The sequence below is a fragment of the Cryptococcus depauperatus genome, chromosome 6, assembly GCF_001720195.1.
Source record: "Cryptococcus depauperatus CBS 7841 chromosome 6, complete sequence".
NCBI lineage: Eukaryota > Fungi > Basidiomycota > Tremellomycetes > Tremellales > Cryptococcaceae > Cryptococcus > Cryptococcus depauperatus.
In genome coordinates, this window is record NC_089473.1 from 395,921 (window position 1) to 411,315 (window position 15,395).

The 15,395-nt window shown below is 45.6% G+C and overlaps 6 protein-coding genes across 6 annotated transcripts; 2 read left to right on the forward strand and 4 right to left on the reverse strand.

The window, feature by feature from the left end:
• Positions 1-48: 48 nt before the first annotated feature.
• Positions 49-1,371, reverse strand: L203_104891 (uncharacterized protein; the record flags this gene model as incomplete). The annotated part of the gene is made up of 8 exons (XM_066214264.1): positions 49-266; positions 312-387; positions 434-510; positions 553-577; positions 623-771; positions 854-954; positions 1,005-1,112; positions 1,160-1,371. 8 exons carry the CDS (start codon positions 1,369-1,371, stop codon positions 49-51), a joined length of 966 nt encoding a protein of 321 aa, XP_066070361.1.
• Positions 1,372-2,011: 640 nt separating this feature from the next.
• L203_104892 (uncharacterized protein) lies at positions 2,012-4,060 on the forward strand (the record flags this gene model as incomplete). Its single annotated transcript, XM_066214265.1, has 8 exons — positions 2,012-2,030; positions 2,081-2,259; positions 2,307-2,400; positions 2,448-2,768; positions 2,815-2,985; positions 3,029-3,153; positions 3,203-3,913; positions 3,971-4,060. 8 exons carry the CDS (start codon positions 2,012-2,014, stop codon positions 4,058-4,060), a joined length of 1,710 nt encoding a protein of 569 aa, XP_066070362.1.
• Positions 4,061-5,093: 1,033 nt separating this feature from the next.
• L203_104893 (uncharacterized protein) lies at positions 5,094-6,210 on the reverse strand (the record flags this gene model as incomplete). Its single annotated transcript, XM_066214266.1, has 2 exons — positions 5,094-5,676; positions 5,723-6,210. The coding sequence occupies 2 exons, from the start codon at positions 6,208-6,210 to the stop codon at positions 5,094-5,096; spliced, it is 1,071 nt and encodes a 356-aa protein (XP_066070363.1).
• Positions 6,211-6,520: 310 nt separating this feature from the next.
• On the forward strand, positions 6,521-8,535 carry L203_104894 (uncharacterized protein; the record flags this gene model as incomplete). The annotated part of the gene is made up of 6 exons (XM_066214267.1): positions 6,521-6,883; positions 6,933-7,481; positions 7,533-7,851; positions 7,900-8,024; positions 8,083-8,309; positions 8,370-8,535. The coding sequence occupies 6 exons, from the start codon at positions 6,521-6,523 to the stop codon at positions 8,533-8,535; spliced, it is 1,749 nt and encodes a 582-aa protein (XP_066070364.1).
• A 624-nt stretch (positions 8,536-9,159) lies between these two features.
• L203_104895 (uncharacterized protein) lies at positions 9,160-12,687 on the reverse strand (the record flags this gene model as incomplete). Its single annotated transcript, XM_066214268.1, has 12 exons — positions 9,160-9,453; positions 9,509-9,850; positions 9,902-10,292; positions 10,346-10,409; positions 10,456-10,627; positions 10,684-10,944; positions 11,001-11,093; positions 11,141-11,310; positions 11,363-11,659; positions 11,718-11,916; positions 11,970-12,476; positions 12,544-12,687. 12 exons carry the CDS (start codon positions 12,685-12,687, stop codon positions 9,160-9,162), a joined length of 2,934 nt encoding a protein of 977 aa, XP_066070365.1.
• Positions 12,688-13,967: 1,280 nt separating this feature from the next.
• On the reverse strand, positions 13,968-14,900 carry L203_104896 (uncharacterized protein; the record flags this gene model as incomplete). The annotated part of the gene is made up of 2 exons (XM_066214269.1): positions 13,968-14,834; positions 14,889-14,900. 2 exons carry the CDS (start codon positions 14,898-14,900, stop codon positions 13,968-13,970), a joined length of 879 nt encoding a protein of 292 aa, XP_066070366.1.
• Positions 14,901-15,395: the final 495 nt, after the last annotated feature.

The window sequence follows — 15,395 nt, forward strand, 5'->3', positions numbered from 1 at the left end:
GTAATACTCTAGCGTGAGGCCGGACGCTGCAAGCTACTGAACATCTCTCTAGGCTGTTTCGTTTCTGCGTTCTCCAGACAGCAGCTCAACGCTGTCGCCCTCAGTGTCATCATCTTGCATGGAATCCTCAAACGCATCTGGGTCGGCGCGGGGAGCGAGAGGGAGGTGACATTGACGATGGCTGAGCTGTGGGTAGTAGGTGCGATAGGAGACCCAGGAGATGAAGACGCCGAGGAGGGAGCCGATGACAATGTCTTGCCAGTGATCTAGCGAGACGCAGGGTCAGAGTGTCCAACCGATAGGAAACTTACGCCTGTTGTCTCTGGTACGACTGATAGCAACCATAGCTCCGCCAAGCAGAGGCACAAGAGCAGCCCAAGCTCTCGTCTGCAATCCACATCAGCCGAGGTTACTCGTAGCATGTCAAGCCTACCCGATGGCCTCGAATGTCCCAGAGGTGCATCTTGCCGGCCAAATATAAGCTGAGAAAACCGAGCCCGGCAAAAGAGACTGCTATCTGATCAGTCTATGATGTGCGTTAGCAGTACTGACGTGAACTATGCCCGCTCGGAAAGCTCTAGTCCCACGTTAGCTCTACCAAAATTTGTATAGCACGACGCACCTTGAAGCCATCTTTGAGGAGGAATTGATCTGGGTTGGTGCAGATAGCGACGGTGGATAGGCCAAACACTGGGTGATCCGCTGCACCTTTCACAGGGAGACACCGGGCGATAAGGTCTGGACGAGGACGACCGACCGACATCTTGATGACTTGCGTGATGACCCCCGTCATGAGGCATGACATAAAGAGACCTACAGAGGTTGGCATGGCAGCAGACAAGTCATCACTCACCGAGGATAGAGTTGTGCATATCCCAGGCATTCCTAGCCACCAGAGCGCCCAGTGGAACGAGCACTATCAGAGGCACACCAACGGACACGAAGGCAAGCAATCTGCCTCATGTCAGCCTGGTCTATTCGCTGTATATCCTTCAACGGCTCACCCCGGTGGTACACGCTCATGTTCTGCATACGAATGTTGAATGGAGATGTCAGTCAAGGAAAATTCTCGCTGATGGCCACTCGATTTGTTCAACAGAATCTGCATTCCCCTGCCGAGTAGACGTCAGCTTCACCATGGATATTTTTTATGACTTGCAAGAGTGCCAGCACCAACATCCAGTCGGGAAAGTAGCTAGCAACGACAGCCTTCAAGGTTGCCGGGACATAGTCCACAGGTTGCTCTCCATCACTCCCTCTCTTTCGCCGTTGCGTCAAGTCGTTGCGGGCGTATAGGGGAAGCTCAGTGGATGAAGCTCCCAGCGACGCTGCAGGAAAGCAGAAAAGTATAGCGTTGGTAAATGCAGGCATTGCTGTAAATGTAAAAAAGCTGGAATGTAATTTGGAAATTAGAATAAAGTCATGTCGGTGATCGCCGATGAAAAAGTAATGACATCACTACTAGATTAGATAAAATTAAGTGATTTCTTGACTTTTCAACTTGTTACTTTTACATACTTTTTTCGAAATGTTCAACAGCGATGCTTTCATGATACTGGCTAGGTGAAAAGATCTCAAGAGCTGTAGCATACCTGTGCCCAGCTGCAGCTGCACAGCTCGACAAGGCAGTGAAAGACGCCAGCACCTCTCCAGGCCTTGAAGTGATCAAAGTCTTTATCGTCACCGAGTCCGACTCTGTTATCACCTAGGCAGGTTCTCCGTCTAGCAACAACCCAATACGTATATATAGGTAACTGGCCGGACATATGTCCAGCGGTTACAAGCATACAACAGTCCAGCCGGGCCAATATACGGAAACAGATAGGGTGGTAACAACAGGCATTAGGAATTTTGTAATGAACAGATCTAATCTCAGGGTTTCGTTAGTAATATTCGGTTGGAGAAATTAGTTATCGACTTATCTTTTTATTTTTACTTTGAATTTCTGTTGGTTCTTTCTTTCTCTCTTTCTTTTTTGTTTTTTCTGTTACGACTCTCCACTCATCTGACAATGGTTCTCCTTCGACTCGGTATGTGTCCAATACTATGTTGTTGCTCGCCATCTGACTGCTTTCGATAGCACGCTCGCAGTCTCACTTGGTCCGGGAGGCCATCTCGCCGAGATTGTCCAGCTTGCTTCCCAGGATGCTCCCAAGGCAGGCTGCTTATTTTTCATCCACAACTGCAAGATCAAATGTCTCTCGCGAGAAGCCTGTCGAGACTGTCCTCCTTCACAGTGCCAAGCTCGCCGAGCCCAAGGTGTGTGGTCTGTTTGCAGCACCCACAGCGACGTCTGACTCGAAAAGCCATATGTGGTTTCCCGATGGAGGAGGTACTTGCAAATCTTTGGCAGAGTAACTCTCGTTGCTGTTATCGGTACCGCCGGCGCGTTCTTTTATGGTAATTGTGTTTGGTATTCGTAGAGGAGTTATTGATTTACGTCACAGTGACTCAAAGTCAAGCCCATCCCGGTGAACAGCTTGATGCTGATCCAACAAAACCCACCCTTGTTGTGCTTGGTTCTGGCTGGGGTGCTACGTCTTTCCTCAAGTCTCTTGATACGGATGAGTTCAACATCGTCGTCATCTCTCCCAGAAACTACTTTCTTTTCACCCCTCTTTTACCTTCAGTGACGGTTGGGACTTTGGAGCCTAGGTCGATCATCCAACCCACTCGATACATCACTCGTCACAAGAAGCGCAAGGTTGCTGTTTATGAGGCTGAGGCTCGAACTGTTGACCCTGAAAAGAAAACTGTCACGTTTGAAGGTGAGTCTTTTATTTATGCAAGATAATTGGTTAATGAAGTGTACAGATATTTCTGATATCAAGGGCAAAGCTGGCTCTGTTACTATTCCTTATGATTACCTTGTATACGCTGTTGGATGCGAGAATCAGACGTTTGGTATTAAGGGCGTTTCCGAATACGCGTGCTTCCTCAAGGAACTTTCTGACGCTGACAAGATAAGGACCAAGCTCATGGACTGTGAGTTGCGCCTTGGCTGCAGCTTCCGCTGACATTGAATCAGGCATCGAGACTGCTGCATTCAAGGATCAGCCTCAAGAAGAAATTGATCGGCTTATGCATATGGTTGTCGTTGGGGGTGGCCCTACTGGTGTCGAGTATGCTGGCGAACTTCACGATTTCTTGATTGCAAGTATTGCTTTCCCTTTCGTATGGCGCTATCTTACCATGAGTCTAGGACGATCTCAAGAAGTGGTACCCCGAAATTGCCAACAGACTTCGGATCACCCTGGTTGAAGCACTTCCCAACGTTCTTCCCGCTTTCTCCAAGCAGCTTATTGAATACACCGAGTCTACTTTTAAGGAAAACAAGATTGATGTCCTGACTCGAACCATGGTGAAAGATGTTAAATCTCAGAGCGTTGTTGTTCAAGATGCCAACAAGGAGATGAAGGAGATCCCTTACGGGCTTCTCGTTTGGGCTACTGGAAACACTTCTCGAAACATTACGCGTGATCTTATGGGCAAACTTTCTTACGCTCAAACTCAGCGAAGGGGGCTTCTCGTCGACGACTATCTCTCCTTGATCGGTACTGAAGGTGTTTACGCCATCGGAGACTGTACTGCCACTTCTTACGCTCCTACTGCTCAAGTTGCCAGTCAGCAGGGTATCTACCTTGCCTCGGTCTTCCAAAAGCTCGGCCAAAAAGCCAAACTTGAGAGACAACTTGCTGAACTCAAGCTCAATCCTTCTGTAGATGCTAGCGAGATTGAGAGTACCGTGAAGAAACTAAACAGAGCCACAAAGATCACTCCTTTCCACTACTCTCACCAGGGATCGCTTGCCTATATTGGCTCTGAAAAAGCGATTGCTGACTTGAAATTCTGGAACAACAACTATGCTTCTCAGGGTAGTGCCGCAATGCTGTTCTGGCGTTCTGTTTATGTTGTACGCGATCTCTTTTCTTGACATTTTTCAGACATGAGGTTAATGATACACTTGTAGTCTACTCTCTATTCCGTTAGGAACAGGGCTCTTGTCTTGACTGACTGGGCCAAGGTCAAGATTTTCGGTCGAGATGTTTCCCGAGAGTAAGCTGTTGAATGACGAGGGGAATTTTGAAGGTCGAGGTGGAGATTTGCCAGTTTGATCCGTAAACATGAGGGAAAAAAGCTATAGAGCAGTATTATAGAGCCTGTAGCCAACAAAGGACCAAAGCTAGAAATGATGAAGGGTTATTTCTTTCTATCTCTACTTGTGACATCGGCCTTTGCTTCCTTGATGGACAGCCATCGCTGACGGAGCACTTATAAGGTTATCAGTCTCTTGGATGCGGAAAATCGAAGCTCAGCGATGGAAATGTTATAGGTCGGCGTAACAGTTGGGACTAGCTTACTTTTTGTGTTTGTAAGTTTATGGATACTTATGGGAGTCTTGTTGAAATCTTGGAAAAGATCTAAACAAGTCTTGATGACGGCTGTCAAGAAAATATATCTATAAGCACCACACCTTGCGACAAAAACCTTATAATCAAATGAAACACTGTGCTTCGTCCAACTAGTAAGAGGAATATATATATATGTGACTCCTTAATGTCCAGGCTGAATTCTGGTTCTACTTGATGGCAACAACAATACAGTCCAGCTTCGAATTCATAATCGCTGCATCTTGGTAGGGCACATTCTGTCAACCACGTAGTATGGGGTTTAAGGCATCTGACAGATATAATTAAGGACTAGTAGGTGTTTCCCAGAAGAAGTGACCAGAGACGACCAAGCTGGTGGGAGTAACTTTGTGATGACATGGAAGAGAGCAGGTGATGGATGGATAAGTTCGTCATGGTAGAAAGGCTTCAAATACGAAGGCCGAGAATTTGGGTATGCTGAAAACACAAAAAGCTTGACAATCAGATAAAGATGATTGCAAATCTGACAGTGCGATGCGAAAGTGGTGCATTCCCACATCATATCTCTGTCGCCTGCTTTGTGAGTGCAACGAGCAAGCTCTTTGAAGAATTCACGGCCTACTATTATTACCACCACCCGTACTATCCTTTTCGTCTTATTGCTGTTAGATGACTTTGGAACAAAGCACACTCTTGCACGCTCTACCATAACTCCTCTACTTTTCAAGCCACTTCCTGTTCGAGCTCGGGATCCCACCTTATAGCTTCGACTCTTTTCAAACACAATTCATAGTATCCCTCTTTATCGCCCAAACCGACGGCTTCCGTCTGTACAGCATCAGTCGCGGCAGTAGGCGGAGCTTTTCCGGCACGATGATATTTTCCGCTGGTTGAGGGCACAGGCTCACTCATACTTGTTCCAGCCGTGGCTTCAGACCCCAAGATTTGATCCTCTTCAAGCATTCTCTTGAGCTCTGGATTATACTCTGCTTCCAATGAGGCTTTGCCCCATCCACCCATGGTGATACCCCCTATACCTGGTCCATGAGCAGCTGGAGCAGGCGCAGTTGGGTTGTCATCCCTATCTCGACCCAAAAGGGCGAAGCCCACCGTCCTTACCTGATTCTTTGGCATGGGAACAGGTAACGATGATACTTGTCCTCTCTGAATTAAAACGAACGAAGAGAGAGGAAGATACAGAGTAGAGAATATTGGAAGAGGTGGAGTGAGTGGATCGAGAGATTGTGGGCTTGCAGTGGAGAATGACGATGGAGGAATCTCAAGACGATGTTGGAATATGTCTGTCCTGAGCCCAGCTTATCAATCCAGCCCGTACCATAACGTAGACATACTTTGGACGATCATCCACTCCAACATTCACCACCCACCGATTCCTCCATCCTTCCCATCCCCTGTATCCAACCACTACTTTTAAATGTGTAGCAAGGTCCAAATCCCAAGTCTCCTGCCCAAACAACGTACTCCTCGAGGCATTTCTAAATCCAGCAAATCCAGTCCTAATCTTGCCTTGTTGGCTAGGCGGAATAGCAGTCGACATATACCCATAGAATGCCAAATGGCTGTACCCAACGTCTCTCTGCGCCGTTGTCTCTGCCATGCGTGCATCGGGAACGAGGGCAAGTTCAGCGGTGGTGGTCCCACCAAGCTGCTGGTCTGAACCTGTTGAAAATTGATCCACTGGGTCCACTGAACCAAGTGAGGATGAAAATGAAAAGATTCTTCGCGGGCCAGTCTCTGGATGTATTTCCATCCTCGCCGCTCTTTCAATGTTCTTGCGAAAGAGGTTGGCAGAGCGCTCTAGATATGCTCGAAGTGCCATGATGGATGGTAGTGATGGGATGAAAAGGAATATACAGAATAGAGATATAACTTGGATAATTATTAAATGTCATTTCCAAAATCTTCCACCGTCATCACTTTCGTCTTTGATTCTATTGCCCTCATTCCCGCTTGGACCTCTGACAAATCCTTAGGGCGTACTTTAAATTGGTTAACTTTTTTTTTTTTATTCTTTGAATATTTAATATTTCTTTTCTTTTCTTTTCATCTCTTCTTCTTTTCTTTCCTTTTTTATATTTTCTTTCACTTCACGAGCGCTCAACCAACGCTTGGCCAACGCATCTATAGCAATGGCAGAATCGCCACCTAATCTTGATAGCCTCAAGGTTAGTGACACACCTGATGATGAAAAATCTACAGACACGCCTTCTGTCGACGTTGAGCCTACTCATTCCTCTCCTCCACGTCCACCGCCACCGCAGACGTTTACCTCTGCACCTGCCGTCGTAACTTGTGCCGCTAATGCCTCTACATCGAGTGTGGCAATGCCAACACCAATAGCACAAGGAGATCCTAGCGTGGGCCCCGGGGCGGCGAAGCCTGGTTTGCCTGCACCTATGGGCATGAGAGGCGCGCAGGCTGTACGAGGAGGTCCTGCAGGCAGCAACATACAGACGAAAATGCTGCCCAGTCTGCAGGCCAAGATGGATAAGGTTAGTCATATGACGATATAGAGTACCCTCGTGTTAACTTTCTCGTTAGATTGCTGCATCACGTCAAGGACCACCACCATCACATCAAGGAGGTAGTGGACTCGATCCGAATGCGACTTCTATGGGCGCCCTTCTCCGTTCTCAAGCTCTGCGTTCATCGAATGCTTCTATTGGTGCTCCTGGTCCAGCATCTGGACCGTTTGGTCTTGCTGCGAGACGAGCAGCTACAGGAAAACCACCGAGACCCAATCTGGGTATGATGGGCATGGGCGCCAGCGCCCCTTCTGTCATTGGCCGTGGTGGCAGTCTGGCAGGTCGACGAGGTCCTCCGGGTGGACTAACTCTGTCTGGAATGAAAGGTGCCATCAAGGAGGAAGGCAACAAGTTTCAAGACTTCAAAAACTTCATGGACCCTTCGGGCTCACTCCGGTTTTCACAAAAGGCAGTTTTACATTCCAAAGGGGTGGACTTTGAGGATGGCAAGAGTTTTAAAATTAACATGGATGAGATTGAGGTTTTGGGAGAGCTGGGTAAAGGAAATTATGGATCAGTCCACAAGGTCTTTCATCGACCAACAGGAGTTACGATGGCTATGAAGGTTTGCTGGCTCTTCTTTTGTTAACAAGCACAGTGCTTAATCAAGCAACAGGAAACGCGTTTGGAGCTCGATGAATCCAAACTTAGCGGTATCATTATGGAGCTCGATATTCTTCACCGAGCAGTCGCCCCAGAGATTGTCGAATTTTACGGCGCATTCACCATTGAATCATGTGTTTATTATTGTATGGAATACATGGACGCAGGGTCTTTGGATACTTTAACAGGAGGAGTTACAGCAAAAGATCAAGTGAATGACGGACACGACAATGCACAGAAAAGAGTCCCAGAGGATGTGCTTCGAAGAATAACAGCAGGGATTGTAAGAGGGTTGAGGTTTTTGAAGGATGAATTGCAAATTATGCATCGAGGTCAGTCACAATCTCTCCACCCTGGGTGATAGGCTGACGAGTAGAAAGACGTCAAGCCAACAAACGTCTTGATCAACAAGAAGGGCGAGATAAAACTTTGTGATTTTGGGGTCTCGGGTCAGTTGGAAAAGAGTTTGGCAAAGACCAATATTGGTTGCCAGTCGTATATGGCTGTATGTCTCCTCTTTTCGGCCAATCTATTAGTTCTAAGTGTTGATCTTGTTCACACAGCCTGAGCGAATCAAATCTGAAACAGTAAACCAAAATCCAACCTACACTGTCTCTTCCGATGTCTGGTCTGTTGGCCTTTCCATTGTCGAACTAGCCAAGGGGTGTTACCCATACCCACCAGAGACCTTTACAAATGTTTTTGCGCAATTACAGGCAATTGTTCATGGCCCTGCGCCTACCCTGCCATCAGGGTATAGTGATGATGCGAATGATTTCGTGGCTAAATGGTGGGCCTTCATTTCAATTTTACCTGTAACAGCCATCTCTAACCCATATGATTCGTGCAGCCTAGAGAAGGACCCATACAAGCGGCCCACATATTCTCAGCTCCTCGAACACCCTTTTCTTAAAGCAGATCAATATTTAGATGTGAACATGGTCCAGTGGGTCGAAGCCGCTTTGAAAAAAAAAGAAGAGAGGGGAATTAGTGCTTTAAATCCTATACAATTCTAATCCCTCCAAACACGACTTACAGAGAGCGGATCATTCAAATGACGGCTTTGTTTCCTTCACATCCGGTAACCTCTTGCAGCACGACACGTGCAAGATATCTGTATTGAACTCTCTATACACACAAATATACAACCCTGATACTTAGACAAGAGACAACGTCTCTCAATGCCCGTTACGACCACAAGCTTCCATTTTCCTTATCATTCACCAGTGCGAATTTCTTATGGCTTCTTTGGTATTCTCAAATTACTTTTTTTCTCAATTCTTTCTCAAATTTGTCTGCATTCTAAATCAAGAGGCTCACAGGTGAGCTGCTTATTCTGTCTGAGACATGGGAAAGATAAACGGAGAAGTATGGCTTTACCGATAAATTTATCTATGGGGTGGCATATGACTTTGGGAATATTCGGTTTTTCATTATTTTTCAGCTTTTTCCTTCGCTTCACTTTGAATGAGACAAGATAACGTGATGCATATCTACAGGGTGTTTGGAAATGATTTGATGCAAAGTATATCAAAAAAAAAAAACAGGAGCAATTACGAAGGTTACATTTCCAGGGTATCCTCATAGCGTCATACTAAACTTCATAAGTAAACCTGACATTATAAGACTGCTCCTATTGCTCAAAATGTACTCGTCAGACTCTTAACCCATTTATTGCCTTCAAATTCGTCTTTGAATTCCTCAGCCGTCTTTCTCAGTTGCTCAACCATTTCTGCTTCACTCATTCTCGTCTTTGCAACTCCTACTGCTTCATTTTCTCCATCTTCGGCAACATCCAAGCGAGATTTCCAAGTGTCAAGGAATCGTTTGATAATTTCTGTACCTTGATCAATTTCTGTTTTAGAGAATTTTGTAGATGACGCGGAGGGCTCTTCCCCAAAGTCTTCAAGTTCTTCGGCTTTGCGCTTGGCTAGCTGCAGTTGCAAGTCAATTGTCTCCAAATTATGATGTGAAAGGGTTTTTAGTTACCTTAACGACGTTCTCTGGGAAATTGGCCAACTTTGCCACATGTATACCAAAACTCTGATCACTTATGCCTTCTTTCACTTGATACAACAATGTTATATCTTTCTCCTTCTCATTATCGCCACTATGTTTCTCATTGACAAGCGCTTCAACATGCAGATTCTTGACTTGAGTGTTAGTATTGGAAAGAGTGGTGAGTTCGTGAAAGTGGGTAGCAAAGAGGCAAAAACATCGAATTTTCTCGACAATATATTCAGAGATGGCCCAAGCAAGACCGAAACCGTCATATGTTGAAGTGCCCCGACCAAGTTCGTCAATAATAATCAGCGAATTTCTAGTTGCAGACTGTCCGTAATATCATAAGATTCCCTTTCTACAAGATCCAGCGCGACTCACTCTCAAGATTGAAGCAGTTTCCAACATCTCTGCCATGAATGTACTGACACCTTTAAGCTGGCTATCACCTGCACCGACTCTTGCCAGAATACAATCGAATATTGGCAAATGAGCTTCGTCTGCAGGAACAAAGCATCCGATTTGAGCCATTAAAGCGATTACTCCAATTTGGCGTATGTAGGTCGACTTGCCGCCCATGTTCGGCCCAGTGAGGATGATGAATTCAGAGTTGGTCCTGAGCATTTGATGATCATTGGGAATGAATGTGATGTCATCTTGAGCCTCAAGGCAAGGGTGTCGCGCACCAAGAATGATTACATCGCCAGTGCCTTTCTCGGTCAGTGTAGGCTTAACATATGGTATAGGAGCGTTCGCAGAGACATGCGCCATACTGAATACAAACAAATCAATGTTGACTCTTGGCGATCAAATAAAAAAACTCACCTGACAACGACATCAATAGCTGCAATGAGATTATCTAATATTTCCAGAATGGGAGTATAAGATGCTTATCTACTGTCAGCTACTGTGCTCTTGAAAGTAAGAACACTCACAAGCAATCCCGACGACCTCCTTGACCAGATGTCTTTGTTGCTTTTCGTATAACTCCTGCAATCTAAAGTATTCTTCACTAAGCTCTTTGAGAGTCTTGGTGGTGAAGATAGAACCGGACTTTTGCGTTGTAAGATCAATATACTCTTTTTTATTGCGTATTAAACCAGCCTCCTACGTTACACCAGCAACTCAGCATCAAACCAATTTGTGAAAGAGATTGAATGTACAGCTTTGGTGATTCTGAAAGAATATTTGTATACTTGATGGTTCTCTAAATGTAGCTTCTTATGGATGTCTATTCCCAAATTTGCGCCTACTCGTCGATGTTCTTCATCTAGCTGATCTCTCACTTCGAGCAATTCGTTTCTGTATCGCTGAAGTTCTTCATCGATAGAGGGAAGTATGACGAAATTATGATTGGCAAGTTCATCTAGGTCGATTGTGTCTTCTACCATGGAAGAGTAATTCTGGAGTTTCTCGATGTGTTCCTTGCAAACTGTTGTCAGCATAGCTTGTACATGGTTTTGTTCATCAAGCAATTCACATGTAGAGGTTTGAGGTAAATTTCCTCAAGGAGATCCTTGCCTTTCGCATTTAACAACTCAATTTCTTCTAGACTCTGAACCAATTCAGGCAGCTAGTTCTTGCTTAGTAATATTAAAGATCCACCTTTGCCCGACATACCAATTGCACAGCTTGATAGACTCTTACGACATCCTCCAAACCAGCAACTCTTTTGTGAAACTTCTTTGAAATACGATGAAAGTCTGGCATCTGTTTGAGATACTTGTCCTGGATAGTTCGGCGGTTATTTGGATCATCAACAAAGACTTCTACTAAAGTTTGTCTTTGTACTATAGTCTGCATTAGCTTCCAGAAAGAGAAAGAGTGCTAAAGATAACGGACCTATCTCGTGAAGGTTGACAAGCGGCTGTTTTAGCCATCGCCCCAGCAGTCTCATGCCTTGGCTAGTCTTGCATCGATTCAGAAGCCCATATAAGCTCATGTTTTTGTTACCTCCCAATTCCTGTGGATTGGGCATCAGATTCAGAGCTTTCAATGCAGAGGCATCGAGCTTCATGTATTGCGAGAGGTCATGTTTTTGAAAGTGGAATTGAGCATGCAAAGAAATATCTGAGAGTAGAGAGAGATAGCTGATGAGAGCTGAAAGAGCAGACATGGCAATTTTGAGTTCAAATTCAGCTACATAGAGTCTGTCATCAGGTTTCAACACAATATAATATAGGTTAGGTACACATACGGCGAACAGCATCCGAATGCGATCCATCTAGCAATCTGTTGAGATCTTGTTCGACATTGCGCGTTTGAAATTCGCTCGACTTTCTGTCGGTGACAATAACTCCACACCACTCAATGAGCTGCTTAAGCTTGGCCAACTCGGCTCTCTTGTCATCATCTTGAATAATACATTCTTTGACTCCTAACTGGATCAACAGCGACTGAACACAGGGTCAGTTAAGAAAGACGCAGTCCAATGTAACGGTGTACTCACTTCCGTATTGGAGAAATTTTCATCGTCTATGTATTCTGCCACGCCAACAACCTTTTCTTGAACATCTATGAATCCGATACCAACAGTCAAGTTACTTTCCTTGGCCTGTACCCTGATTGCCATTGACACTGCGTTTGCCTCAAGATCCTTGTCACTGAATAGAAGGTCTTCCACTTGTGTAAGATTACCTGGTGATGCACTCTTGGATAGGGCCCACTTTGAATGGTCTTTTCTTCCAGGAGTAACACCTGCTTCAGGAGCATAAATCTCAATCCTCATCTGCTTTATTGTCAAAGCATCTCGCAAGAACGCTTTGGTCAGAGCTGTGGAAATGGTGACTGATGGTAGGCCCTTTGGAGAGTTACCGTTTGAGGATGATGATTTGGATCCCAGATATTTGAGGACGTTGGGAGTTTTATAGATTTCATTGGCGATTAAAATAGCATCTTGTCCGTGGGCCGAGAAGTATTCGCCTCGATCAAACAGTCTGACCATCCCATCTAATTTCTACAAAGTTGCATGCAAGAATCAATCGGTGTAGCCATTGACAAAGGTTTAAGAGAACGATACTCACGGCTGGCATACGCTCCACAAAACGCACAAACTTGTCTTCTGCGTCTCTGTCCATTTCAAAGACTGGCTTGGCCGCCGATGTTGATTCGTTGCCATACATTGGCTGCTCGTCGCTCAATATTAGTAACCGTAACTTCGCAGTCATTCTTTAAGACAACGGGTTATGAAACACGCCGTCTTACCATTTTGAACAATCTTAATAACGGCCGACGAAGATGGTATAGAGAAAGATCAAAAACACGGTTTCAAGAAATTCAATGAATCTTTAGAACCGTGTCCAAGACGCGAAGGTGGAGGCAAAATATCTTTTGTCATTAGTGTGTTGCTGTCTGCATCTCCGTTTTCTGATTCGCCTTCCCGTCACAGATAGGCATGTGGATGACTGGCACGCCTAATTAGCTAGCTTCAAGGTCTAGCCCTATTAGAAACTTTGTTACTTTCTCTTTTACTTTATCATAAGCGATCTATATAAACCGGGTCAAATCCTTGACATATACGCTCTTGAAACAATTTACTTTGTCTATTCTTATATATACATGCAAATATACATATATAACACAACTAAACCCTAAACCAATAACCTTACATCTACATAATAACTACTCGACTCTGCAACATTGGTTCGAACCCGGTCGTGAAATATAATCTTTATGGTCGAATGGGTTACTCGCCTGCTACTGCGTCAGCTCCAAGCATTACCGGGGCACCCAGACCTATACGAACGATGTCCAACAGCGATTCAATAGACAGAAGCCAACATATCGGAATCAATGATCGGCTATTGGGGAAGACGGTAAATTCAAGAACTTTGCTGAGGCTGCCCACCCAATTGAATTGTAGAAAATAAAAGAAGATATACAACTACATCTATACAGCGACGGCTATTTGTTTAGGCTCGAGGATTATCTGTTTGCAAGTTAACACTTACTATTTTCTCTATAATGTATGATGCAATGAGACTATTACTACATTATATGAGATAGTACAAAACTATATTACAGTGTTGGAACTTGATAGTGTGCAATATGACGGGCTATTCTAGGTCTTCCAAGAACGAGATGGTGCGATGTGTCACTCCCGGATTCTCATTGGCCAATAACCATTCCCATTAAAGGTGACCGAATTTCCAAACTTCAAACAGTACGGCCGTTGCTTTGCTGTCGTCATTGACTTATAAAGCAGGCTGATTTTGCTTTGCAAGCTGCGGCGCTGACATTTCTCTCCGGCATGTCACGGGCTGCAACTTCAGCATGGCCATACAATCCCGTCATATCCACAACTTCCACTACTATACTGGACGCAACGTATATGATATTGCACCATTGTACACAACATCAGCACTCTCGGCGAAATGAAACCTATGAAACGTTGGCTGCAAAGTGCATTACAACACCTTGTTAGGTTGCTCTGCACCTTGAATTTTGTTTAGTCAAGCTCATCCATTAGCCTGAAAAGCGTCGTGTTTTTGACAGAGCAGCTCGTTGATCCTATACAGCCGAGAGCAGCACGAGCCTGCGCTGGATCCGGCTTGCCATGAAGTTGGATAAGGATCGCTGCCGCCGTGTCGCATGACATCTCTGGGCCCTCCTTGCCGCCGGTTTCTGCCGCCGAAGGCTCCGGCGGACAGAAACATTCAGATACTGGCGGAAGAATATCGTCTACCATGTGGTGCTTGGAATAGGCAGGCTGTTCTGCGTTGCCATGGCAATCCTGCGCAGGCCATCTACAGCGTTCCTCGTCACCATGCTGCGGACGCGAATGCACTTCTTCATGACAGAGCCTGGCGGCCGGAGGGAATGGTATGGGTGTCGATGTAAGAGGAACGGTCTCCATCGTTGCCGCAGAGATCCTCGGCGCGCCAGCATCCATCAACACGGAGCGAGTTGCATTTGACAATGGGGATTTTTGGCGCCGGGGGCGGATATTGGGCATATCATGGGCCCGTGTCCTGCTCCCGGTTCGCGCAAAAGGCGAATCGCTGCTTGTCTGACTTGTAGTGCCGCTGCGTCGGATAGGATCAGTGTTGGGCATGTAGCTAGCGGCAGGTTGAGGCGACGCTACATATAGGTCAATTTCCCCTTGGGAGACGCCGTGTAACGCAAGCAAAGCCCTCAGGCGTTGGTTCTCAACGGAAACGGCCCTAGCAGCGGTTTGCATCGCCACTGACGCCGCCACGCCCTGGCGCTTGTACTCTGCCAATTGTCTTGATAGGTCCTCAACAAGCTCTTTGCGTCGCGCCCGGGAACGCCGTTGGCTTTCACGGTTCTGCATATTTGAATCTGCCGACTTGAACTACAAGCCGTAAGAGGCTGCCAGTGTGGTGAACCGCGTGGAGATGTGCTCTACCTTTTTGGGCATGCTGCCAACGATGGCTCTTGTATAAATGCCACCCAATCTTTTGCGTCCTGTTATCCTCGGTTCTTAATTTCCAGTGTTTATATTTCTCTAGGTATGTTCCATTGTATATTGAAGCCTGGTTCGCAGGAATGTTAAGGACGGTGAAGGCAAACTATGGAGTGGGAGATGGTAAAGATGAAGAATGACGAAGATACAAGGGAGGGTGTAAAGGATTTGACCCGGTTTATATAGATCGCTTATGATAAAGTAAAAGAGAAAGTAACAAAGTTTCTAATAGGGCTAGACCTTGAAGCTAGCTAATTAGGCGTGCCAGTCGTCCACATGCCTATCCGTAATATGTTCCGCACCTGGCACCACCATGGTTCAACCAGTGCCCACCTGTGATAAATACGGACATCGGTGTAATGTCCGCTTTTACTTTCTTTCTTAGTCACTTTGACCGCGGTGCTGGATATCTGGTCTTCATTTGTACATCCGTTGTTCTCTGTTTTCCTT